This window comes from Chenopodium album, chromosome 8, assembly GCF_948465745.1.
Source record: "Chenopodium album chromosome 8, dcCheAlbu1.1, whole genome shotgun sequence".
NCBI classification, from domain to species: Eukaryota; Viridiplantae; Streptophyta; class Magnoliopsida; order Caryophyllales; family Amaranthaceae; genus Chenopodium; species Chenopodium album.
In genome coordinates this window covers 47200990-47218474 of record NC_137841.1, presented here as the reverse complement: position 1 = coordinate 47218474, position 17485 = coordinate 47200990, and the positions used below count along the sequence as shown (strand labels likewise).

The 17485-nt window shown below is 38.4% G+C and overlaps 1 protein-coding gene across 4 annotated transcripts; it reads right to left on the bottom strand.

Moving 5' to 3' along the window:
• Positions 1-6952: 6952 nt before the first annotated feature.
• On the bottom strand, positions 6953-12383 carry LOC145641846 (uncharacterized). 4 transcript variants are annotated; one of them, XR_014115562.1, is made up of 5 exons: positions 11439-12351; positions 8637-8734; positions 8448-8507; positions 8146-8199; positions 6956-8067 (listed from the first exon to the last, which is right to left on the bottom strand). XR_014115562.1 is itself a non-coding variant. In XM_081692838.1 (3 exons), exons 1-3 carry the CDS (start codon positions 11622-11624, stop codon positions 7903-7905), a joined length of 405 nt encoding a protein of 134 aa, XP_081548964.1. In that variant the 5' UTR covers positions 11625-12366; the 3' UTR covers positions 6953-7902. The 4 variants fall into 4 exon arrangements, 1 of the variants encoding a protein (XP_081548964.1); XR_014115561.1 differs by having other exon boundaries at positions 6967-8067; positions 8146-8507; XM_081692838.1 differs by lacking the exons at positions 8448-8507; positions 8637-8734 and having other exon boundaries at positions 6953-8067; positions 11439-12366.
• Between the last annotated feature and the right edge of the window lie 5102 nt (positions 12384-17485).

Sequence of the window (17485 nt, the reverse complement as noted above, 5' to 3'; positions counted from 1 at the left end):
TTTAGGTGTCAACATGCGTGTACATGCCGACTGTGTGCTTCAATTGAGAATAATACAAGAGGTAGCAATATATAGACGACATTTTTCACACAACCTTTTTCCGCTTGTATTTGCGGAGCTGAGGGATTCCTTATATCGATGGCACATAATTGCCGCTTGTGTTAATCACACAATCAAGCAGCCATCTTAGAGGTTGAACAAGACAACCATGGCAGCCGACTTTGAAGGGTGAACACAATAGATATGGCAGCCTCTAAATTGATGAATATAGCAGCGACGCAACCAGCTTAATCGAAGAATTATTGATTATGCTGACCGGCTGCCACCCTTGATGGTAGTAACTGGCTGACATTATTGATGGTAGTAGCCGACTGATTTGTTTGGCAAAAAATTTGCCAAGCCGCTTGATGGTGCCGCCTTAGTCATTGCTAACATTGAGCTCACAAATTCCCTCAAATGGAGAAATGCCGTATGTAATATCAATGTAATAGTGGAGTAGCTCAATAGTGCTTGCCATCCGGTCAGTTTATTGCTTGACTCGTGTACACAGCCGGTTTTCAAGATGCCACACCAATCCACCATTACCGAATGCTTAGAGTGTGGTATGATCTCAACTCTCAAGCGAAGAGTGGCTCGATTTTGCTAATAAATTATATTAGTGTAGTTGGCTAATTTAACCCACTCACTATTCTCTCCTTTTTTTTATCATAATAATGATTGCAATTTTGCATGAAACCCAGCTAACTTCACGCAATAAAGCTGATTAAGGGGTGATACAGCCGCACTTAATTGACGAGCAAGGATTCCCATGCCGCCTGCATATGGTTGCCGCTTGAACTAACTTTCAATTGAGCTCTTACTAGCTCTTACTATCAAGCGCAACCCAGTTGTTACCATTGACAATGGTAACCGGATGCTATGATACGAGTCGGCATATTCACCGCTTGTATTGGAGTCAGCTTGGGCCGTTTGACTCATGCTTTCTTGTTTGGAACAAAACAGCCATGGCAGCCGGCTTTGAGGTGGAACAACACAACCATGGCAACCGGCTTTGTTAAGCCTGAAAATCGCCGCTACAGCCGGCTTAATTGCTGAATATAGCAGCCTCTTCAGCCGGAGTTAGTTGAGGCACAAAGCAGCCCCACAACCGGGCTTAATAGAGGCAGACAGTAGCCCCTACGACTTGTAGGTGCGGCTGCTCTCCCAAGGGAGCTAGCTTGCAAAATACATGGTCATCCGGGCATCGTTTGCTGGCTGACATCATTAATGATGGACCGGCTGCCACCATTGATTGTGGACATGCCGATCCTTGAAACAAGCCGTGTAATACCAGATTGTTGATTACCAAGGTCGGCTGTAACATTAATTCATGCTATTACATGCAGCTTACATGGATATTAATGCCGCATGCATAACCTTGTAAATAAGGTATTGCTCTTCCAAATCTTTGTCATAAATATGAACAATAACAAATGAGAAGAGTAGGCTGTTTGAGAAAGAATAACCAAGCGCTTAGCCTATTTCATTGAGCTGCAGCTTCTATTAATCAAACAAACAACCAAGCAGCCGGCTTTGAGGTTGAACAAGGTAACCATGGCAGCCAGCTTTGATCAGAGCAGCCGCATAATTGATGACGGTGACCGGATGCCACCATTGATGAAGTTGATACTTTTGATAAAGTCGTCGGCTGCCGTTTGATTGATCGGTGCAAAGGCCGGTAATGAATACCACCTGATCACCATCTTTGCTATATGGAGATGAAGCTCCACTTTGCATGAATGAGCGGCTCTCGCTCTTTCCCACAAATGCCATATGCATGCGGCTCTTCATATATCAATATGAATTCCGTTGCAAATGGAAGAGGAATAAAATAATACTTGTACATGCGGCATTCCCATCATTCATGGAGAATTGATGCTTAAGTTTGGCCGCATGTCCCCCACTAATTCCAAGAGTTTATTCTTGAAAAAACAATTTGTATAATATTATGTATATAATAATACAATTGGTGTGATGTTGATAGTATCAAACTATCAATCAAAGATAGCATGAAGCCGGCTGTATGATCCGGCTGGGTGGCCTGAGCATGCGGCCGGCTCATTAAATGAGTCGGATTAAAGTAGTAGAGTTGGCCAATTTAGCCGTCTCTCTCCTAATAAAATTTAGATTAAACGGCATTGCCCTTTAACCTTCAAATAAGCATGACTTAGTCTGACAGGCCTTTTTGGCCGCCTGACTCTCAACATTCAACCTCACGACGCCTGATGTACTTGACATCTGGCCTCATGATGCCTGTTGCCTCCCAAAGGAGGCTCCCCCTCTTGAGTCGGCGATCCACTACCGTTGTGCCATTACAGATGTGTCTCCCCACAGACGGCGCCAAATGTTTTGGGGTTTTTTGTACGTACCCGAATGGAGGGCGTGTACGTCCCTCAGGAGACAGATCCGCAATGCAACACTCGAACGGCCCGGACACCTGCAAAACAACGGACCCCGGGGGGGCCGGAGGTCCACCTCCGACGATCAACTCAGTGATCGAAATAATGTATTTTAGAGAGAGAAAGTAGAGAGAAGGGAGAGTAAATGTGGGGGGCATTGCCCTTGGAGAGAGAATTGGATCCCTTGAAACTGATGTAATGATCAGTATTTATAGAGCATTGGGATATGTGCCTCTTAGGTTATTTAACCTAAGTAGATTGGCTTCCCACCGTTTTACGGTTTCTAGGGTTGTGGGCTTAGAGCCCATTTTCACCCTTCTATCATTGAGTGACACGTGTCATGCTCTAATTGGCTCATTGAGCGCTGAGCTTGCGGACACGTGTCGAGGTGGCATTGGTCCACATATATAGGGGGTATTTTTACTCCAAACAAAGGGTATCCCGAACAACATTATGCCGATGTTTATTACCCACAATACCAGCACAAGACACTGCGTGATCACCGAAATATCTCCAGCAAAAACCCTCGAACAAGCAGAGCACAACGTCGAGATAGAGAACAATGGTACACCCAACCGATAGGACAACACACAGCGATAAGTCTTGGCGTTCATCGTCTGACCCAACCCTGAAATAGGAACCGCCCGAAGCCAAGCAGAGGTGTGATCACCTTGCTGTGATTTCCATAATGCTGATTGTCGAGGAGTTAAAGAATAAGCAGATTCTGCAGAAGCGGTAACCTTTGTAAAATATATATCTGCCAATTTCTTCATGAGTTTAGGGGCAGCGACCTCACTAGGATTACTCAAAATGTCAGACTCCGCTGTTCCATTAAACAGACTCAACGCATCCTCAAAGGGTCGTCCAAGACCAACAATGCCAGCATGCCGAAGAAGTTGTGTCTGCAAGCCAACAGACTGTAACCGAGAAGCAAGAAAAGCATAGTGACGAACATCACCTACAGAATAAACACCAAGCCCTCCAAACGCAAATGGTAAGGTGGCAAGTCGCCACTGCCAATCACCAAACCCCGGCCCCGAAGCAGTAACAATACGCTCCATGGTAGGATTGTGAATTGTGATGAAGTGATTAATTAGTAGCATGTTTAGCTGATTATATGCTTGGAATTGATGTTGCACTAATAGAAAAACACAAATGCGCACCGAGAAATTGGCACCGGTTCTTAAAAATCGGTGGGAAAAAAACAAGGCAGAATTTAGTTTAATGGAAATACCAGCGGTTTAAACCAAACCGGTGCCTAGTTACTTAAAGGGCACCGGTTCAAACCTAACCGGTGACATTTAAAATAAAAAGCGGCCCTTTTATCCCTTCCCCTATTTATTCTCTTTATCTCTTTCCTTTTCTTTTTTCATTTTCATTCTCTCTCCTCATATTTCGCTCCTCCTCTCTCTCTCTCCTCTCTCTCCTATCTCTCTTCTCAACCAAACCCATTGAAGCTCTACGCTCACCATTCTTTTTAATTGCATTAACAATGAGTGAGATTGACATTATCACCTGAGTTGACGCAATCTGCCAGAAATACGACAAATACGACATCGAAAAGCAGTGCGGCTCCAATGTCTCGGGCGACGACGCTTTTGCTCGTCTCTACTCTTCCGTCGAATCCGACATTGAAATTGTGTATAGGTCTTCTTCTCTTTCTTCTTTCATTGTTTGGTTGCTTGATTTACGGTTTGATTGAATTTATGGTTATTGAATTGGGGGATTTTGTTTTTCAGAAAGCTAAAACAATTGCAAATGAGCCGAACAGGGAGTCACTTGTGGCAAAGGTCAATTACTTGAAGAGGTGCCTAAGTTGCAGCGATTGAATAAAAAAAAAGGGTTTGTCATCATGCGGGCGGCAGACGCTGCCCCTGTTCTTCTCAGTGATCAAGACGTCTGGGAAGGAGGAGCTGGCTTCCGCCTGCTCATCATCATCTTTATCCATCTTTCGAAGATGGATCTTGGTGCCCCGGATGGTAGGGCCACCACATGAGAACCCGCCTGCTATAGTGTAGACCGGCTCCTTGTCGGTATCCGAGCTACTAGCAGGCTGGGGGGTAGTCTTGGAGGACTGACCCTTGTTTTTCTTTTTTGCCCCGGCTGGGGACTTAGAAATGTAGGACTTCAACAGCCCTTTGTCAGCCAGACGGTCCAACGCACGCTGAAGACTAAAGCAGTCGTTGGTGTCATGGCCGACCTCCTCATGGAACTGACAGAATTTATTCTTGTTCCGTGACTGTACGGAAATCTTCATAGGATTCGGCTTCTCAATGGACAGCCGATCCTTTACCTCCATGAGGATGGAGTTGCAGTCTTTGTTAAACTCGTACTTGGGGACGTACGGTTTAAACTCTTTCTTTTTCTTCTGGGACGGCTGGTCAAAGTCAGTAACCGCCCAGACTTCTTTTCTTTTCTTGCTCTCTTCTTTGTTTTTGACCGGCTGATCTGACCGGCTGACTTTCTGTTTGTCGGACTTCTTAGAGTCCGACTGGCTACCAGGCGAGCAGAGGTCGGTAGCTTGGATGTAGCTTTCCGCCTCCCTCAGGGCCGCCTGTAAGGTGAAAGCCCCTTTTCTGACGAGGTCAAACTTAAAGGTCGACCCGTCTCTCAGACCCTTGAAAAAGTCTGTAAAAGCTACCTCGTCAGACAATCCTTGAATCTGAATTTTTATCAGATTGAACCGCCTGACATATGAGCGCAGCCTTTCTCTCTCTCCCTGCTTAACAGTGCTCAAATCAAGGCTTGTTTTCTTAGCAGGGATGTTCATTGAAAAGTTGGAAGCAAACAGGAAGGCAAGCTTCCTGAAGCTGTCTATGGACCCGGCTTGCAGGTTGCCAAACCATTGTTGGGCAATGCCCTTCAATATAGCCGGGAAGCATCGACACCAGGCGGCATCGTCCAACCCCTGCAGATACATGAGGTTGGTGTAAGCCATGAGGTGGTCTTCCGGATTGGTGGTGCCATCATAGGTACCAACCAACACATTCTTAACCTTGGCCGGCTATGCCGCCTCGGTTATCTCCCGAGTGAACGCAGAAGGTTGTTCACCCAGGCGAAGCAGACGAAGCTGCCAGTCCAATGGCTGGACATTTGGATATGTCGCCTGACCCCCAAAGAAGGCCGGCTGCATGAAGTGAGGAGGATACTGCCCGTAAGCCGGAGAAGGCACATACGGGACAGCTCCAATCATATGAGGGCCAGAATGGACGGTATTACCGCCTGTCTGACTCTCATGCAAGGAGGGTGCACTCCCTGCAGAAACGTTGTTGAAGCTGTCTGGAAAGTTCGACGTTGAAGCCGACTCAGACATCGATTGATTTCTCTTCCGGTTAATAATTTCCCGGGCATCAGAAGTTGGTTTTTTACTTCTCACCGGCTGTTGGGGCCGGCGAGTGTTATTGGTGTTCCTCCCAGGAAGGAGAATCTTCGACCAATCAATGGTCCCGGCTGCCTTCTCCTTTGGATGAGGAGTGGGCTGCCGGTTTCTGACTGACTTCCCCTTCTCTGGAGGAGTCTTCTTAGCCGACTGACCTTTACTTGGGCCAGCCCGACTTTTTGTGATCAGCTCTGTAATTTCACCCTTGAAACTAATCATGAACCTCATGAGTTCGTCTCGGGTGACAGGGGCTGATCCAGCTGCCGTTTGGGTTGCCCCTTCCGGCTGCCCAGTGGGTCTGCTCGGACCCGCCTGGGAGGCGCCCCGCTCCAGAGTCTCTCTGGGCCGGATGCGCTTGACTCTGAGAGAGCCATCCTCGGCTGTAGAGGTTTCGACCTGAGAATCCTCATCCTCCTCATGGTCTGTAAAAACTTCTGGGTCTTCACCCAGACGGTTAGGTGGCACAAACTCTTGAACCATCTTCGAGGTACTCTCCCCACAGACGACGCCAAATGTTTTGGGTGTTTTTGTCCCTCGGGAGAGTTACAACACGAAGTATGATCCGGCCGAGCTGTACCTGCAAAATAACGGAGACTCCGGGTGATTGGAGCTCCGCCTCCGACGGTCAAGTTAGTAACTTGAAAAGGAATAAAGAGGACGGAAATTTAGGTGGATATCTGCTCGGATTCCAAGCTCAGGTGTTTCTCTGATGTGAGAGAATGCAAATATAATAAATGGTAAAACGTGCCCTCGAAATGAGGGACATCTCCCTATTTATAGGGTCATTGGGAATTGCCCCTGATTAGGTCACTGAACCCTAATCATTGGTGGGCTGCGCCGTTTTCCGGCGTTCTCGGGATTTGGGCCTGAAGGCCGCCTTTTCCCCTTTATTTCTGGAATGACACGTGTCAAGCAGGGATTGGTCCATTTTGGACCAATCTGAGGCTGACACGTGTCACCCTCTGATTGGGCCACGTGGCAGGGTAAAAATACCCTAAACACAGCCCTTACTATTTTTCTATTTTATAAAAACCCAAACTAAAAGTTTTAACTTTCAAATAGGATAACACAATTTCACACCAAAAAAAAAAAAAAAAAAAAAAAAAAACAAAAACAAAAAAAGAAAAAAAAAATTCAGAAACAACCATCAATCATTATAATTGCTCTTACAACCAATAATGTGAAATAGTGAAGCAAACATAGTTTAATTTCAACCATCAATCATTCTAATTGCTCTTACATCCAAAAAGAGGGGGCATAAACAATACATTGCTCTTACATCAAAAAACTTGCACATGAATCAGTTAACTATCAATATTCAACCTCCCTTCCATATTAAGCATCAACATATAAGATAAGAATACATTAATCATTTTATCCCTAGTACAAAATCCAGCATTTGAATCTCAAAAACCAACATAACTTAGTCTAATTCAATGTAATTATTCCCCAAACTAACAAAAAATGTGGAAATTTTTCACATTGAGCTATAATCCAACAAAATCTAGATTCAATGTCTGTATACTTTGTTGCACTTGAATATTCAATTCCAAGTTGCACTTGAATATTTGCATAATTTGTTCAAAATTTCTGAATTGAATCAACTGTTCAATTCAAATTTCCTGAATCAACTGAGAATACTTGTTACACTTGAATATTGCATATTTTGATACTCCCTACATCCTACAATGTGCGCATACTGTACAACCATAACCTGAGTTTTTTCCATATAAATTTCAAGACCGTGACTAAAGACAGTTTCCTATTTCGCTAACTAAGAGTAGTTAATGCGGTAGAATGTGGAATCATCCCTAATGAAGAGTATATTTGGTGCTGTCTGTATAAACAAATAAATAATTATTCAATACACAACAATTTTTCCATTGTAGTTGCATTTTTTTCCGTATCCAATTAAGCCTGATTATCTTTCACCTCGTAATCCCTAAAAAGCTTAGACTAATATCTTTATTTGTTACTTTGCTTCAAGACTTATTCAATCTTCTTCGGTTCATTTTTTATTATTTTTCATAGTGCTGTGAAGAACAGGCTTCATTAGCAGACTTAGATTAGAATTGGTGCTAAAGTTTAGTGCATGAGTAAGAGATTTTGAACCAAAATCATTTCCTTTCCTCGAAGCTTTTCAGGACAGTGATAAGATACCTTGCAATCTTGGAGCTCAACATCTAAACCCAATTTCTCTTCTAAGTCTTCTTGCTCAAAAACATACATGTCATGGTATTTTTGAACTTCCTGGAAGAGTAAAAGATACAAATAGGTAAATAATATGTCATGTCATTCCAGTAAGGAAAAACAGAAACAAAACTTTACCTTCCTACGTTGTTCGAGATCCATCTCCAACTGCTCTATCTTCTCATTCGTTCCCTATTAAAAATAATGCAAGCCCCAAGAAACAATAAGCAGGGATATGAAGCTAATACAAATATTTCCCAATCACTAAGACCAATGACTAAATTATAACTAATCAATTTAGAGAGATTAATTCCTGAGTTGACCCTTGACAGCTTGATTAAAGAAATTAATGCAGAAATTAAAGAATCTCAACAACTTCACACAAAAAATAACGAACAAAGCATAATCTCAAATTGGGAAGAAATAGAGAGAATAGAAACTTGGGTTTTTCGGGCTAAGAATACACTATGAGCCTTGCTTGAGCTATAACAAGTCTCGATCTGTAGCAAAAAAAGAAAAATGCAGCACAATGACACACCACACAAACCCACAGAAATCAAATTATATCAATCTAAATGCTACCTGATGAATTATTCTGATCTGAAATCAAACAAATGAGGAAAGGCTACCTAAAGAGCAGCTGTAGGAACAGCAAGAAATGTGGGTCTTGCGATTTAGCGACCCACCGAAAACTGAAGGACAACCCGATCCCGATCAATAATTGTCTCTAATATTACATGAGCCCAGTCAATTAATCCGAAGAAAACAACAAAAATTAGAAAAATTATATGAAGAATGAACAAGAAACAACTAAAAAATCAACATCAATTATTTTAAAATTAAGGATTTAAACAAATCAAAAAAGCAATTACCTTCTGCTTTTAGAATCAAATGAAAGTCAAACACGTTCAAACATAGCTTTTTAAATCATACGAAAGTCAAACACATTCAAACTAGTTCTGATAGAGGGGTTTTAGTGTGTACTCATAGTCTTTTTTTATCAGAATAAAACGAAAATCATTAAGGAGGACAACTGCGGGGTTTCATAAATGCATATAAATCAGTGTATAAATGTTCAAAAACCCCGAGGATCCCGCATAACTTAGTTGGCTTCAGTTCATGGAGATCCTCAATATCACATCCTGTAAGATAGAGGTGCTAGTTGAAGGCGCGAAGGATCGGAAAAAAGAGCAAAGAGTAATTAAGAGGGTGTTACTGATTGACTATTAGAATAGTGTATAACTTTATATTATAAAATTTTTACTTGAACTTGAAATCAAATAAAAACAGTTGAATGTAAATAAAGAACATTTTCCTAAGTGAACATATTCAGCTCTTTTCAAAATTAAAGGTTAATAGATAAAATAAGAAAGCACTTCAGTTTTAAATAAACCCACATTCTTCATAAAACTAAAGTCCTACTATATCTAAATTGCAGTCAAACTGTAAACTAACTTAATACAAGAAAGAATCATCAAATACTCTTGATATGGACACTAATTGTAGCAAGTAAGAAGTAATAAAAATAGTGGTCGTTCCACACATAGAAGCTATCTGACTAAAACTAATACCCCATCCAATGTCACATGCTTCAACTAACATCCTAGATTTGATAATCACGACTTCAAAAGAAGCAATCTTTTTCCTCCCACTCTTCCAAAGAATCAATGTCTGCCATTGACATGAATGACAGGCAGCCACCAAACTTGAGATGTAGAGCAGTTGCACCATTTCTTATAACCTTTCGAATCTATTATTGTCTAGATTCACAGTAATTTAGGTTATGTTGCAGCTTTTAACCTTCAATAGAATTAGGTACTATGCTTAAAGAAGTCTCTTATCTTTATTTAGATTAGATGAAATACAAGTACGATATTTGTGTGGTGTGATATGCAACACATCTCATACATTCAGCGTATAGTATGTAATGGAAGTAGTATTCTAAGCTACTGGTACGGATGTACATTTCAGAACTACAAATGTTTGGACTAATGGCAAGGGATTTCAACATAAAAAGATACTATAATGAGCACTAAATTGGATCACTACTATAATGAGCCACGAAAAGACGCCTATTATTCAACTTCAGTTACAACTTGTCGCTTTTAATCAAAATTTGCAACTACAAATTCCAAAAAAAAAATCATCTAAATCACTATATGTATGTAATTACCCATTCATTCATCAATCATATAACAATTCCTCCACCTTGCTTTATAAAATCACACAATGCCGTCCCAAATAATTAATTTGTATTAACACAAAATTAAACCAACAACAATTCCTTGATTCAAGCCATTAACAAACACCATAATCAAAACCTAAACCACTAAATTCCATAATTTTGTGTCGACTGCGAAAAAGAACTACTATTAAGCCGCTGCTCAGATCCGCCACCATTTAAACACCACCACATATCAAAAATTTAAGATATCAGCTCAATTTCTGGAATTAATAAACCAAAAGAATTATAAAACCGTATACCTAAAAATATATCAATTCCAGATCATAGAAAAAGGGGAAGAAATTATTAACCAATGAAAGAGCAAAGTCACAAACAACCCAAATTCATCAGAGTTTCAGTACTCTTTCATCAAAAATAGTCCAAAAATTACATGAAATCCATCTAAGAAGAATCCTAATTTGACTAAATCAACGATAGAGTGAAATTACACCCTAGATGGTGTAATTATATAAGATTATTGAAAAAAAGAAAAAAGAAAAAAACCTAGCTGCTCCCTAAATCAATGACCATCAATTTAAGCAGCAAACCAGCTTTGTAAATCCAATTATAGCCCATAAAAACAACTAAACAAGGCAATGAGGCTACAATAGGATCTAAAACTCCTAAAAATGGGCCATTATCACTATCCCTTAGATGATAAAGTAGCTTTTCATTATAAATAATATCCAAAGTTCCTAAATTTTCGCCGAAGAAGACCACAAATCACACCGCTATATATTCACCATACCTTAACAATTCAAGGTCGATCGACATTTTGGTACAACGGAAGAAGCAATTATCCCAATGCACCTCACATCCGCTACACCCAACACTTCATTGACTACAATACATACACAGCTTCAAGCTTCTTCTTTTTTTAAGTGGGGAATTCTAATTAAAATACGGAAAAAAAAACAACTAATTCTTAACCTTACTCAAGTAGACCCAACATTCATTAATATTATACTTCAAACAAAACGGAGTACTTATATCGTTAAGCAAAACTACAAATCTACTCAAATCAGAGCACAAAATACTAAAATTCATTGAATTAAAAAAAATAAAGTAAGACCCACAAAAATATAGTAAATACAGAGCAAACCCAGGTGAGCAAAAAATCATAATTGATGCAAAAAAAAAAAAAAAAAAAAAAAAGGGAAAATTAAGTAATTAAGATAAAACAGATATAATTAACAAATAAACCCACCTCATTTCCAAGCTTAGCAGTTCTTCCATCCAAATCTTCGAGATCGTCTCCATCCCTAACAACAATCGCACCTTTATTTTCAGAAATTCGCGCGCTAGAATTCGAATTCGGCACTGGAGTTTTCTGGTTCTCTCTCCTCGGCGACAAAGACCAACCCGTAAAAACCTTCTTCTGGGGTGTAAACATTGCTTCAAACTACAATTCAACCGATTTACAGCAGAAGAAATGAACCCAGTATCTCAACTTCATCAAAAGATATGAAGAATTTTGATTAAAGCAAATCAAGATTTGAGTATCTTGAAAACCAACCAAAAACCCGAACCCTAACCCTAGAATTTCGAAATTGGGCAGAAAAAAACAAAGGATAAGACAATGGAGAACTCCGAGTGCGCTTTAATAGAGAACTCAAAGTGCGTTTCAATGCAGTAGTGAGAGAGAAATTTGAGGATGCTTAGGAGTTAGGAGAAGTGAGGATGAGAGGAGCAAAAGGCAGGAGAGAGAAATGGGCAACCCGAAAAGACTAAGAGGATAAATGCCACGCGTCAGCCCACTTTGAACACCTGGAATGTCAAAGCAAAAAGACCGAACCACCCCTGGAAATTTGGTCAATCAGGGAAGGGTGCTAAGGGCAGGGGAAGGCAAAACCGTCAATTTTGTGTTCATAAGGAACAGTAAAATTGCTACAGTCTTGGTGCTTGGGGATTTTAGAAGGGTTATAGATTTAGATGGATTTATGTCAAATTGGAACTTTGAAATGTCGGTAGTTTCTATTAGTAAATACAGTTGAGGAACTAAATTGGTAGAAAGACAATGAAATATACTTTCTTATTTTGTAAATGAACTGGTATTATGAATTTAGTTTTGTTGCCTTTTGAGGTTCTGTTGATATCGGCGAAGTATTTTGACTATGTGTATGTGATTCAAAGTTATTTGAGGTTGAATGCATAAGTGGATAAGGATTTTTGGATTGGCCAGGGCGTAAAGCCATAAACTATTGGTGCTTCTCTTGGTGATCGCTCATTCTATTTTTGTACTATGAGTTGCTTCTCTACAGCAAGAATTTGGCTTTATTTGATAATCAATGACTTAATTTGGTCCGTACTTGTTGAGATCTATTGGTGGATTTCTTGTAAATGCTACTATGTTGCCTTATTAATTTGTTCTTTCAATGATATTCTTCATGCCTGTTCTTTGGTTGAGAAATTTTTATCTAGGGGTATTATTATTGTTGGTTATGTTTCTGTCAAAGAATTTGTGTTCAACAAATGAATTATGTTTGATGTTTAGTAATTATACATCAACTCCCGATTAGGTAGTTGTCCTTTATCTCATCAATATTGTAATTTGTAGTTGTAAGAGCGGATTTAGAAAAATAAAGTACCTATAAGTTGAAGCATGCAATGCTGTATGTAGCTACTCATAAAAGTCATAGTGAACATAAAATTACATATACTGAGCCGAGCAGAGAACACCTGCCAGATATATGTAACTCTGACCTTTTTTTTTGTCAAAATGCATGTTATTAACTTATTATATAAATCAATGACGTTAATTGAATTAATTAGATTGCAAATCAAGTATTAAGCATTAATCAAATGCCTGCATGAGACAAGAAAATAACGTATTGTTGTCCTAATTCATGCATATATTTGTCGTGTATGTTCAATTAAATGAGATCGATGATAAGCTTGCATATGTTCTTCTGATAAGTCACTGACATTTCTAGTAACAACTTGTTACTTTAAATTATTAGTTTGCTGAGTCAAAATACCTAGATTCAAATTTCAATATTAGTTTATTATGGAAACTAATCACACTTTTAGTTTATATATATGGTCAAGTGTATGCCAAGTATATGGAATTTTTGGCACCAGTTTTGAACTAGAACCGGTGCCAAAAACCATTTTTTTGCCACCGGTTCTGACTGGTGCAAAATATCCTACTTTTTGGCATCCCTCAAATACTCAGGGTTCAAAATCGGTGTCATAGAGGGATTTTGAACCGGTGTCATTCTACATGTTTCTACTAGTGTTGGTTGAACATGAATTATTATGCAAGCATGTGAATTTGATATTTCAAGCATGATACAAGTTGAATATATGTGAATCATGTAAGTATGTTCTATTTTTGAGTAACAAGGAAGTATGAAAATAATAAGCACAGCTTATACATGTTTAAAAGAGCTATAATTATAATTATTGAACATGATTCATGAATTTTATTCTTACCGATTTATTATTAGTGTTGAGTCAAGAAAGTTAGTTTATTTATTTGCTCACTCAAGTAAGTTGAGATCGAGTTAAGAAAGCTTATTAGTGCATTGTATACACCAAGGTAGTAATCATGCAATTTTGTGCATAAATCTAGGCAAGGAACCTTAATTTAAATAAATAGTATGTGCTCACTAATTAATTCAAGAATTTATTGAAAGAATGTGTTGATTATTGTTATGTTTATTCTTGATTGATTGGTTAGAGTCATCACATGTAAAGTGTAAGAGGATACTCAACAAAAATCTTGTAACAAATATACCTTGAGTATGAACATATGGGGGGGGGGGGGGGGTTGGAGTAATAGGGTTTTATATTTAACCATAGCTTCTATAGGGGTACAAGACGTACTTTCTTTTGTTATTATTTATACGCTGGAATTCCGTCACTAAGGTGAGACATAGTAGGTGCCTGTTGGGGTGGGGGGGGGGGTGGCTCCCTGATTGGAAGCTCCATTATTAATGGGCTATTGTTTAGAAAGGAAACCCGTTTGACGCATAATCCAAAACTATTATTTAATTACTAATGTTACTAGTTATGAGTCAAAGCTAAGTTGACTATGACTGTATGGTGAGCATGTTTTATTATTATTCTTATTGATAGGATATTCATATTAATTTGGTGCATATGCACCCAACTTTTGTTGATTCGTACTTTTGTATTTATGTTTGACTTTCTTTCGGTTGGACCTACTATGACCAATTTATATGGTGAGTAGAGGGTTGAAATAAAGGGGAAATGACTGGTACTTGAAGCATGAAGAGTATGATGGGAATGAATGTCGAGAGTTACTTGATATGCTTTCCAAGTTTTATGTTTTGATTATCTATTATGGACTAACCTTGATGTGTTTATTTAAAGTGAATTTTTAAAAGAGTCATATTTGGATTGGTTCCAATTGATTATTTCTATTTTGTTTGAGATTGTGAATTTAAGTTTTATTTGAAAGTTGGTTTTTATTTTAGACTCTCGCTGTGTGACTTTGAAAAATAGCCTTAGCCATTATCACGGTGTCGATAATATTTTGGTTATTTCCTTAAAATAATTTTTATTAGAGTAAAAAAAGTATTTTAAAATAAGGGAATTTCCAGGGTATTAGAGCAACTTTAATGGAAAGCTAATTCGACAATTAGCTTGTCTTATCCCATAAGCTTTTTAACTAATTATCATTATATTACCTACTTTTTGCTCCAATGGCTAGCTAGTAGCTTTGTAATAGTTGTTGGATAGAAAATACATAAAAAGACCTTAATTGGTACAATAAGCATTTTATTTTTGCAAGTTTAATTCGGAAGCAAATTAACTTGGCAAAGCTAATGTAAACACCCATTTGTGTCTCCCCAAAATCAAACCCGGTGATGAGTACCTATCACGTCGAATCATAATCGAATGAAGTGAAAGTGTGGAAACTCTAGTGTTGCGGATAGTTTTAATTTCTTTTCTCTTCTCTCTATTTTTGAAAATCGATTTTTAAAAAACAGTCAATCCAGTTTGGTTTAGTCCATAGGAGGGTCCAATAATGGTGTAGTTGGATGGGGCTTGAAAAGAGCTTTCCAACGATATATTAGAAGCCCAATTCCGATGAATAATGAGGAAGTTATGGCCAAATTACAGAACTGGGCTCGGTTTGATACTTATATGTGGCCCAATGATCTAGAGGAGGGCCTAATATGGATTTATTATTCCTAATGCAATTAGAATTGATTTTAGTCTTCTAGATTCTTCTAGAAGGTTCTTTTCATTCCTAATTCGATTAGCATTGATAAATTGACTTTGGTTGACTTTTTAGAGTTTTAATCATAATAAAAGAGTGTTTTTAATGAAAATGCGATTCTGCCCTTCTGTACGGCAAAATTTTATCAGAATTAAGAAAACGCGTGAAAATAATTTCTAGTACCTGACGAAAGGGATTAGTGCCTGGCGCTCCTGGAGCTAGCCTTAGCGCCTTGCGCTAACCTGTTTTATCCTCGTCGAAACTCTTATTTTTTTTCTATCCGTTTGGCTGATTTTCTCTATAAATAGCCTCCTAAAACCTCCGTTTTTATCATCAATTTTCGTCAAAAAATCATCAAATAACATCAACTCTCATCAAGAATTTCTTGTTTCTCTCTCTCTCTCTTTTCTAAGCCTAGCCTTTTACAAACACAATTCCTCATACATTAGCACTAGACACACTTAGCCAAGTTCGAAGATGCCTTTGCCCTATACGTGAAAGGTTTTAATTTCTGAGGGTTTGGTCCCAAATCTCTATTTCAATTATTTAATTTAATTGTTTATATTATTTTTCTTGAAGTTACTAACTTGTGTATTTCGTTATTAGAAAGAGATACGAGGCATCCAAGTAAGTACTTTAATTGATTTATTGTTGTTATGATATAGAAATCATGTCTAGGTTGTTATTTTGATTCCTAGTATCATGTTAGGATGTTTTTTTTAATTTGGTGTTTACAATGACAACAATAAGTTCCTAGTATCATGTTTAGGGTAAAGAATAAGTTCCTTAAATCAAGTATGATTTCTATGATGCTTTTGATTGTCTTTCTTAATATCATGTTAGTATCATGTTAGGGCTAAAGCTTTGATTTTTATTGTTAGTGACATGCTAGGGTTTGTTATTAATCTTGTTAGTATCATGCCTAGGATCTTGCTATTATTATGCTTTAACATGAATATTTTAATTATTATTATTGTTATTTCAATTATGATTATAATTATTATAATTTATGATGATTTATTATGTTGCTTGATTTTATTGTTATTTCTTGGTCACGCCTTTATACATGTTTGAAAGGAATTTGTACTTGTAATCACGCTTAATAAGATAATTAATAATCTTGTTTAGGGTTAATATGATTATAATTCAAGTAATCGTCAATAATAGTTTTGTTTGTGCATTAATATTTAACCAACATAGATAAACAGGTTTAGGGTTAATCCTATTTGATTGTATGTTAGTGAGAAAGCGCACATGAATACGATCATAATGAAGTAGAGACCTATTATTAGGGCAGGTTCAATCTCTTTAAGGTTGGATTTGTACCTTCATTCCCGACCTACCAGTCATTGTTCAAGACCTATTGGAGTTGACGATCTCCTGGATCGTTAAGGGGTGTAACCTTCACCTCGTGAACAATTACAAGTTCCTAAAACTTGTTGGCGACTCTTTTGCTCTAGCTTCTTTCGATTTGGACGCCACCATACTTTAGAGTGTGATCATAGTGGGGTTCAAGCTAGGGATAATGCTTGAAATATTCCCTACAGTATTTGGCGACTCCATTGGGGACGATTTCTATTTTAAATCCTAAAATTTATTTCGGCAATGATTTAGAATGAGTGGATGAGACTCGAAAAGTTCTAAGTACTTCATGTGCGTAATTTTGATTAACATTATTGTCATATGCATAAAAAACGTTTCATTGGAAAAACCATCCGTAATGAGTTAAAACATAGGATTTTTACACGTAGGAAATTTGAGGGATATCTTTCATAACTAGGATCGAAATAATGCTGCGCGAAACTGGAAAATTTTATCGAGCACAGAAAGCTGCTAAGGCATGTAGGAACTAGCGTCAGGGAACAAAGTCTAGCGCCAATTGTTTGACATTAGCGCCAGGCAAAAACTATTGTCACCAGGCGCTAAAACCAAATTGTGGCGCTGGCCTCTGTTGGCTGGCGCCAAGTTCTTCCAATACCGAGCCAGAAATATGCGTTCTAATTTCGACCAGTTTTTAGCACTGTTTGTTCGATCTTACTTCCTGATTGAGTTTTTCTCACTTT

Coding starts and splice junctions, on each gene's coding strand:
- LOC145641846 (XM_081692838.1), bottom strand. CDS start 11,624: ATGTTTACACCCCAGAAGAAGGTTTTTACGGGTTGGTCTTTGTCGCCG. Junction 8,200..11,438: donor CTGCTAAGCTTGGAAATGAG/GTGGGTTTATTT, acceptor TATTTTTAATAG/GGAACGAATGAGAAGATAGA. Junction 8,068..8,145: donor ATCTCGAACAACGTAGGAAG/GTAAAGTTTTGT, acceptor TTACTCTTCCAG/GAAGTTCAAAAATACCATGA.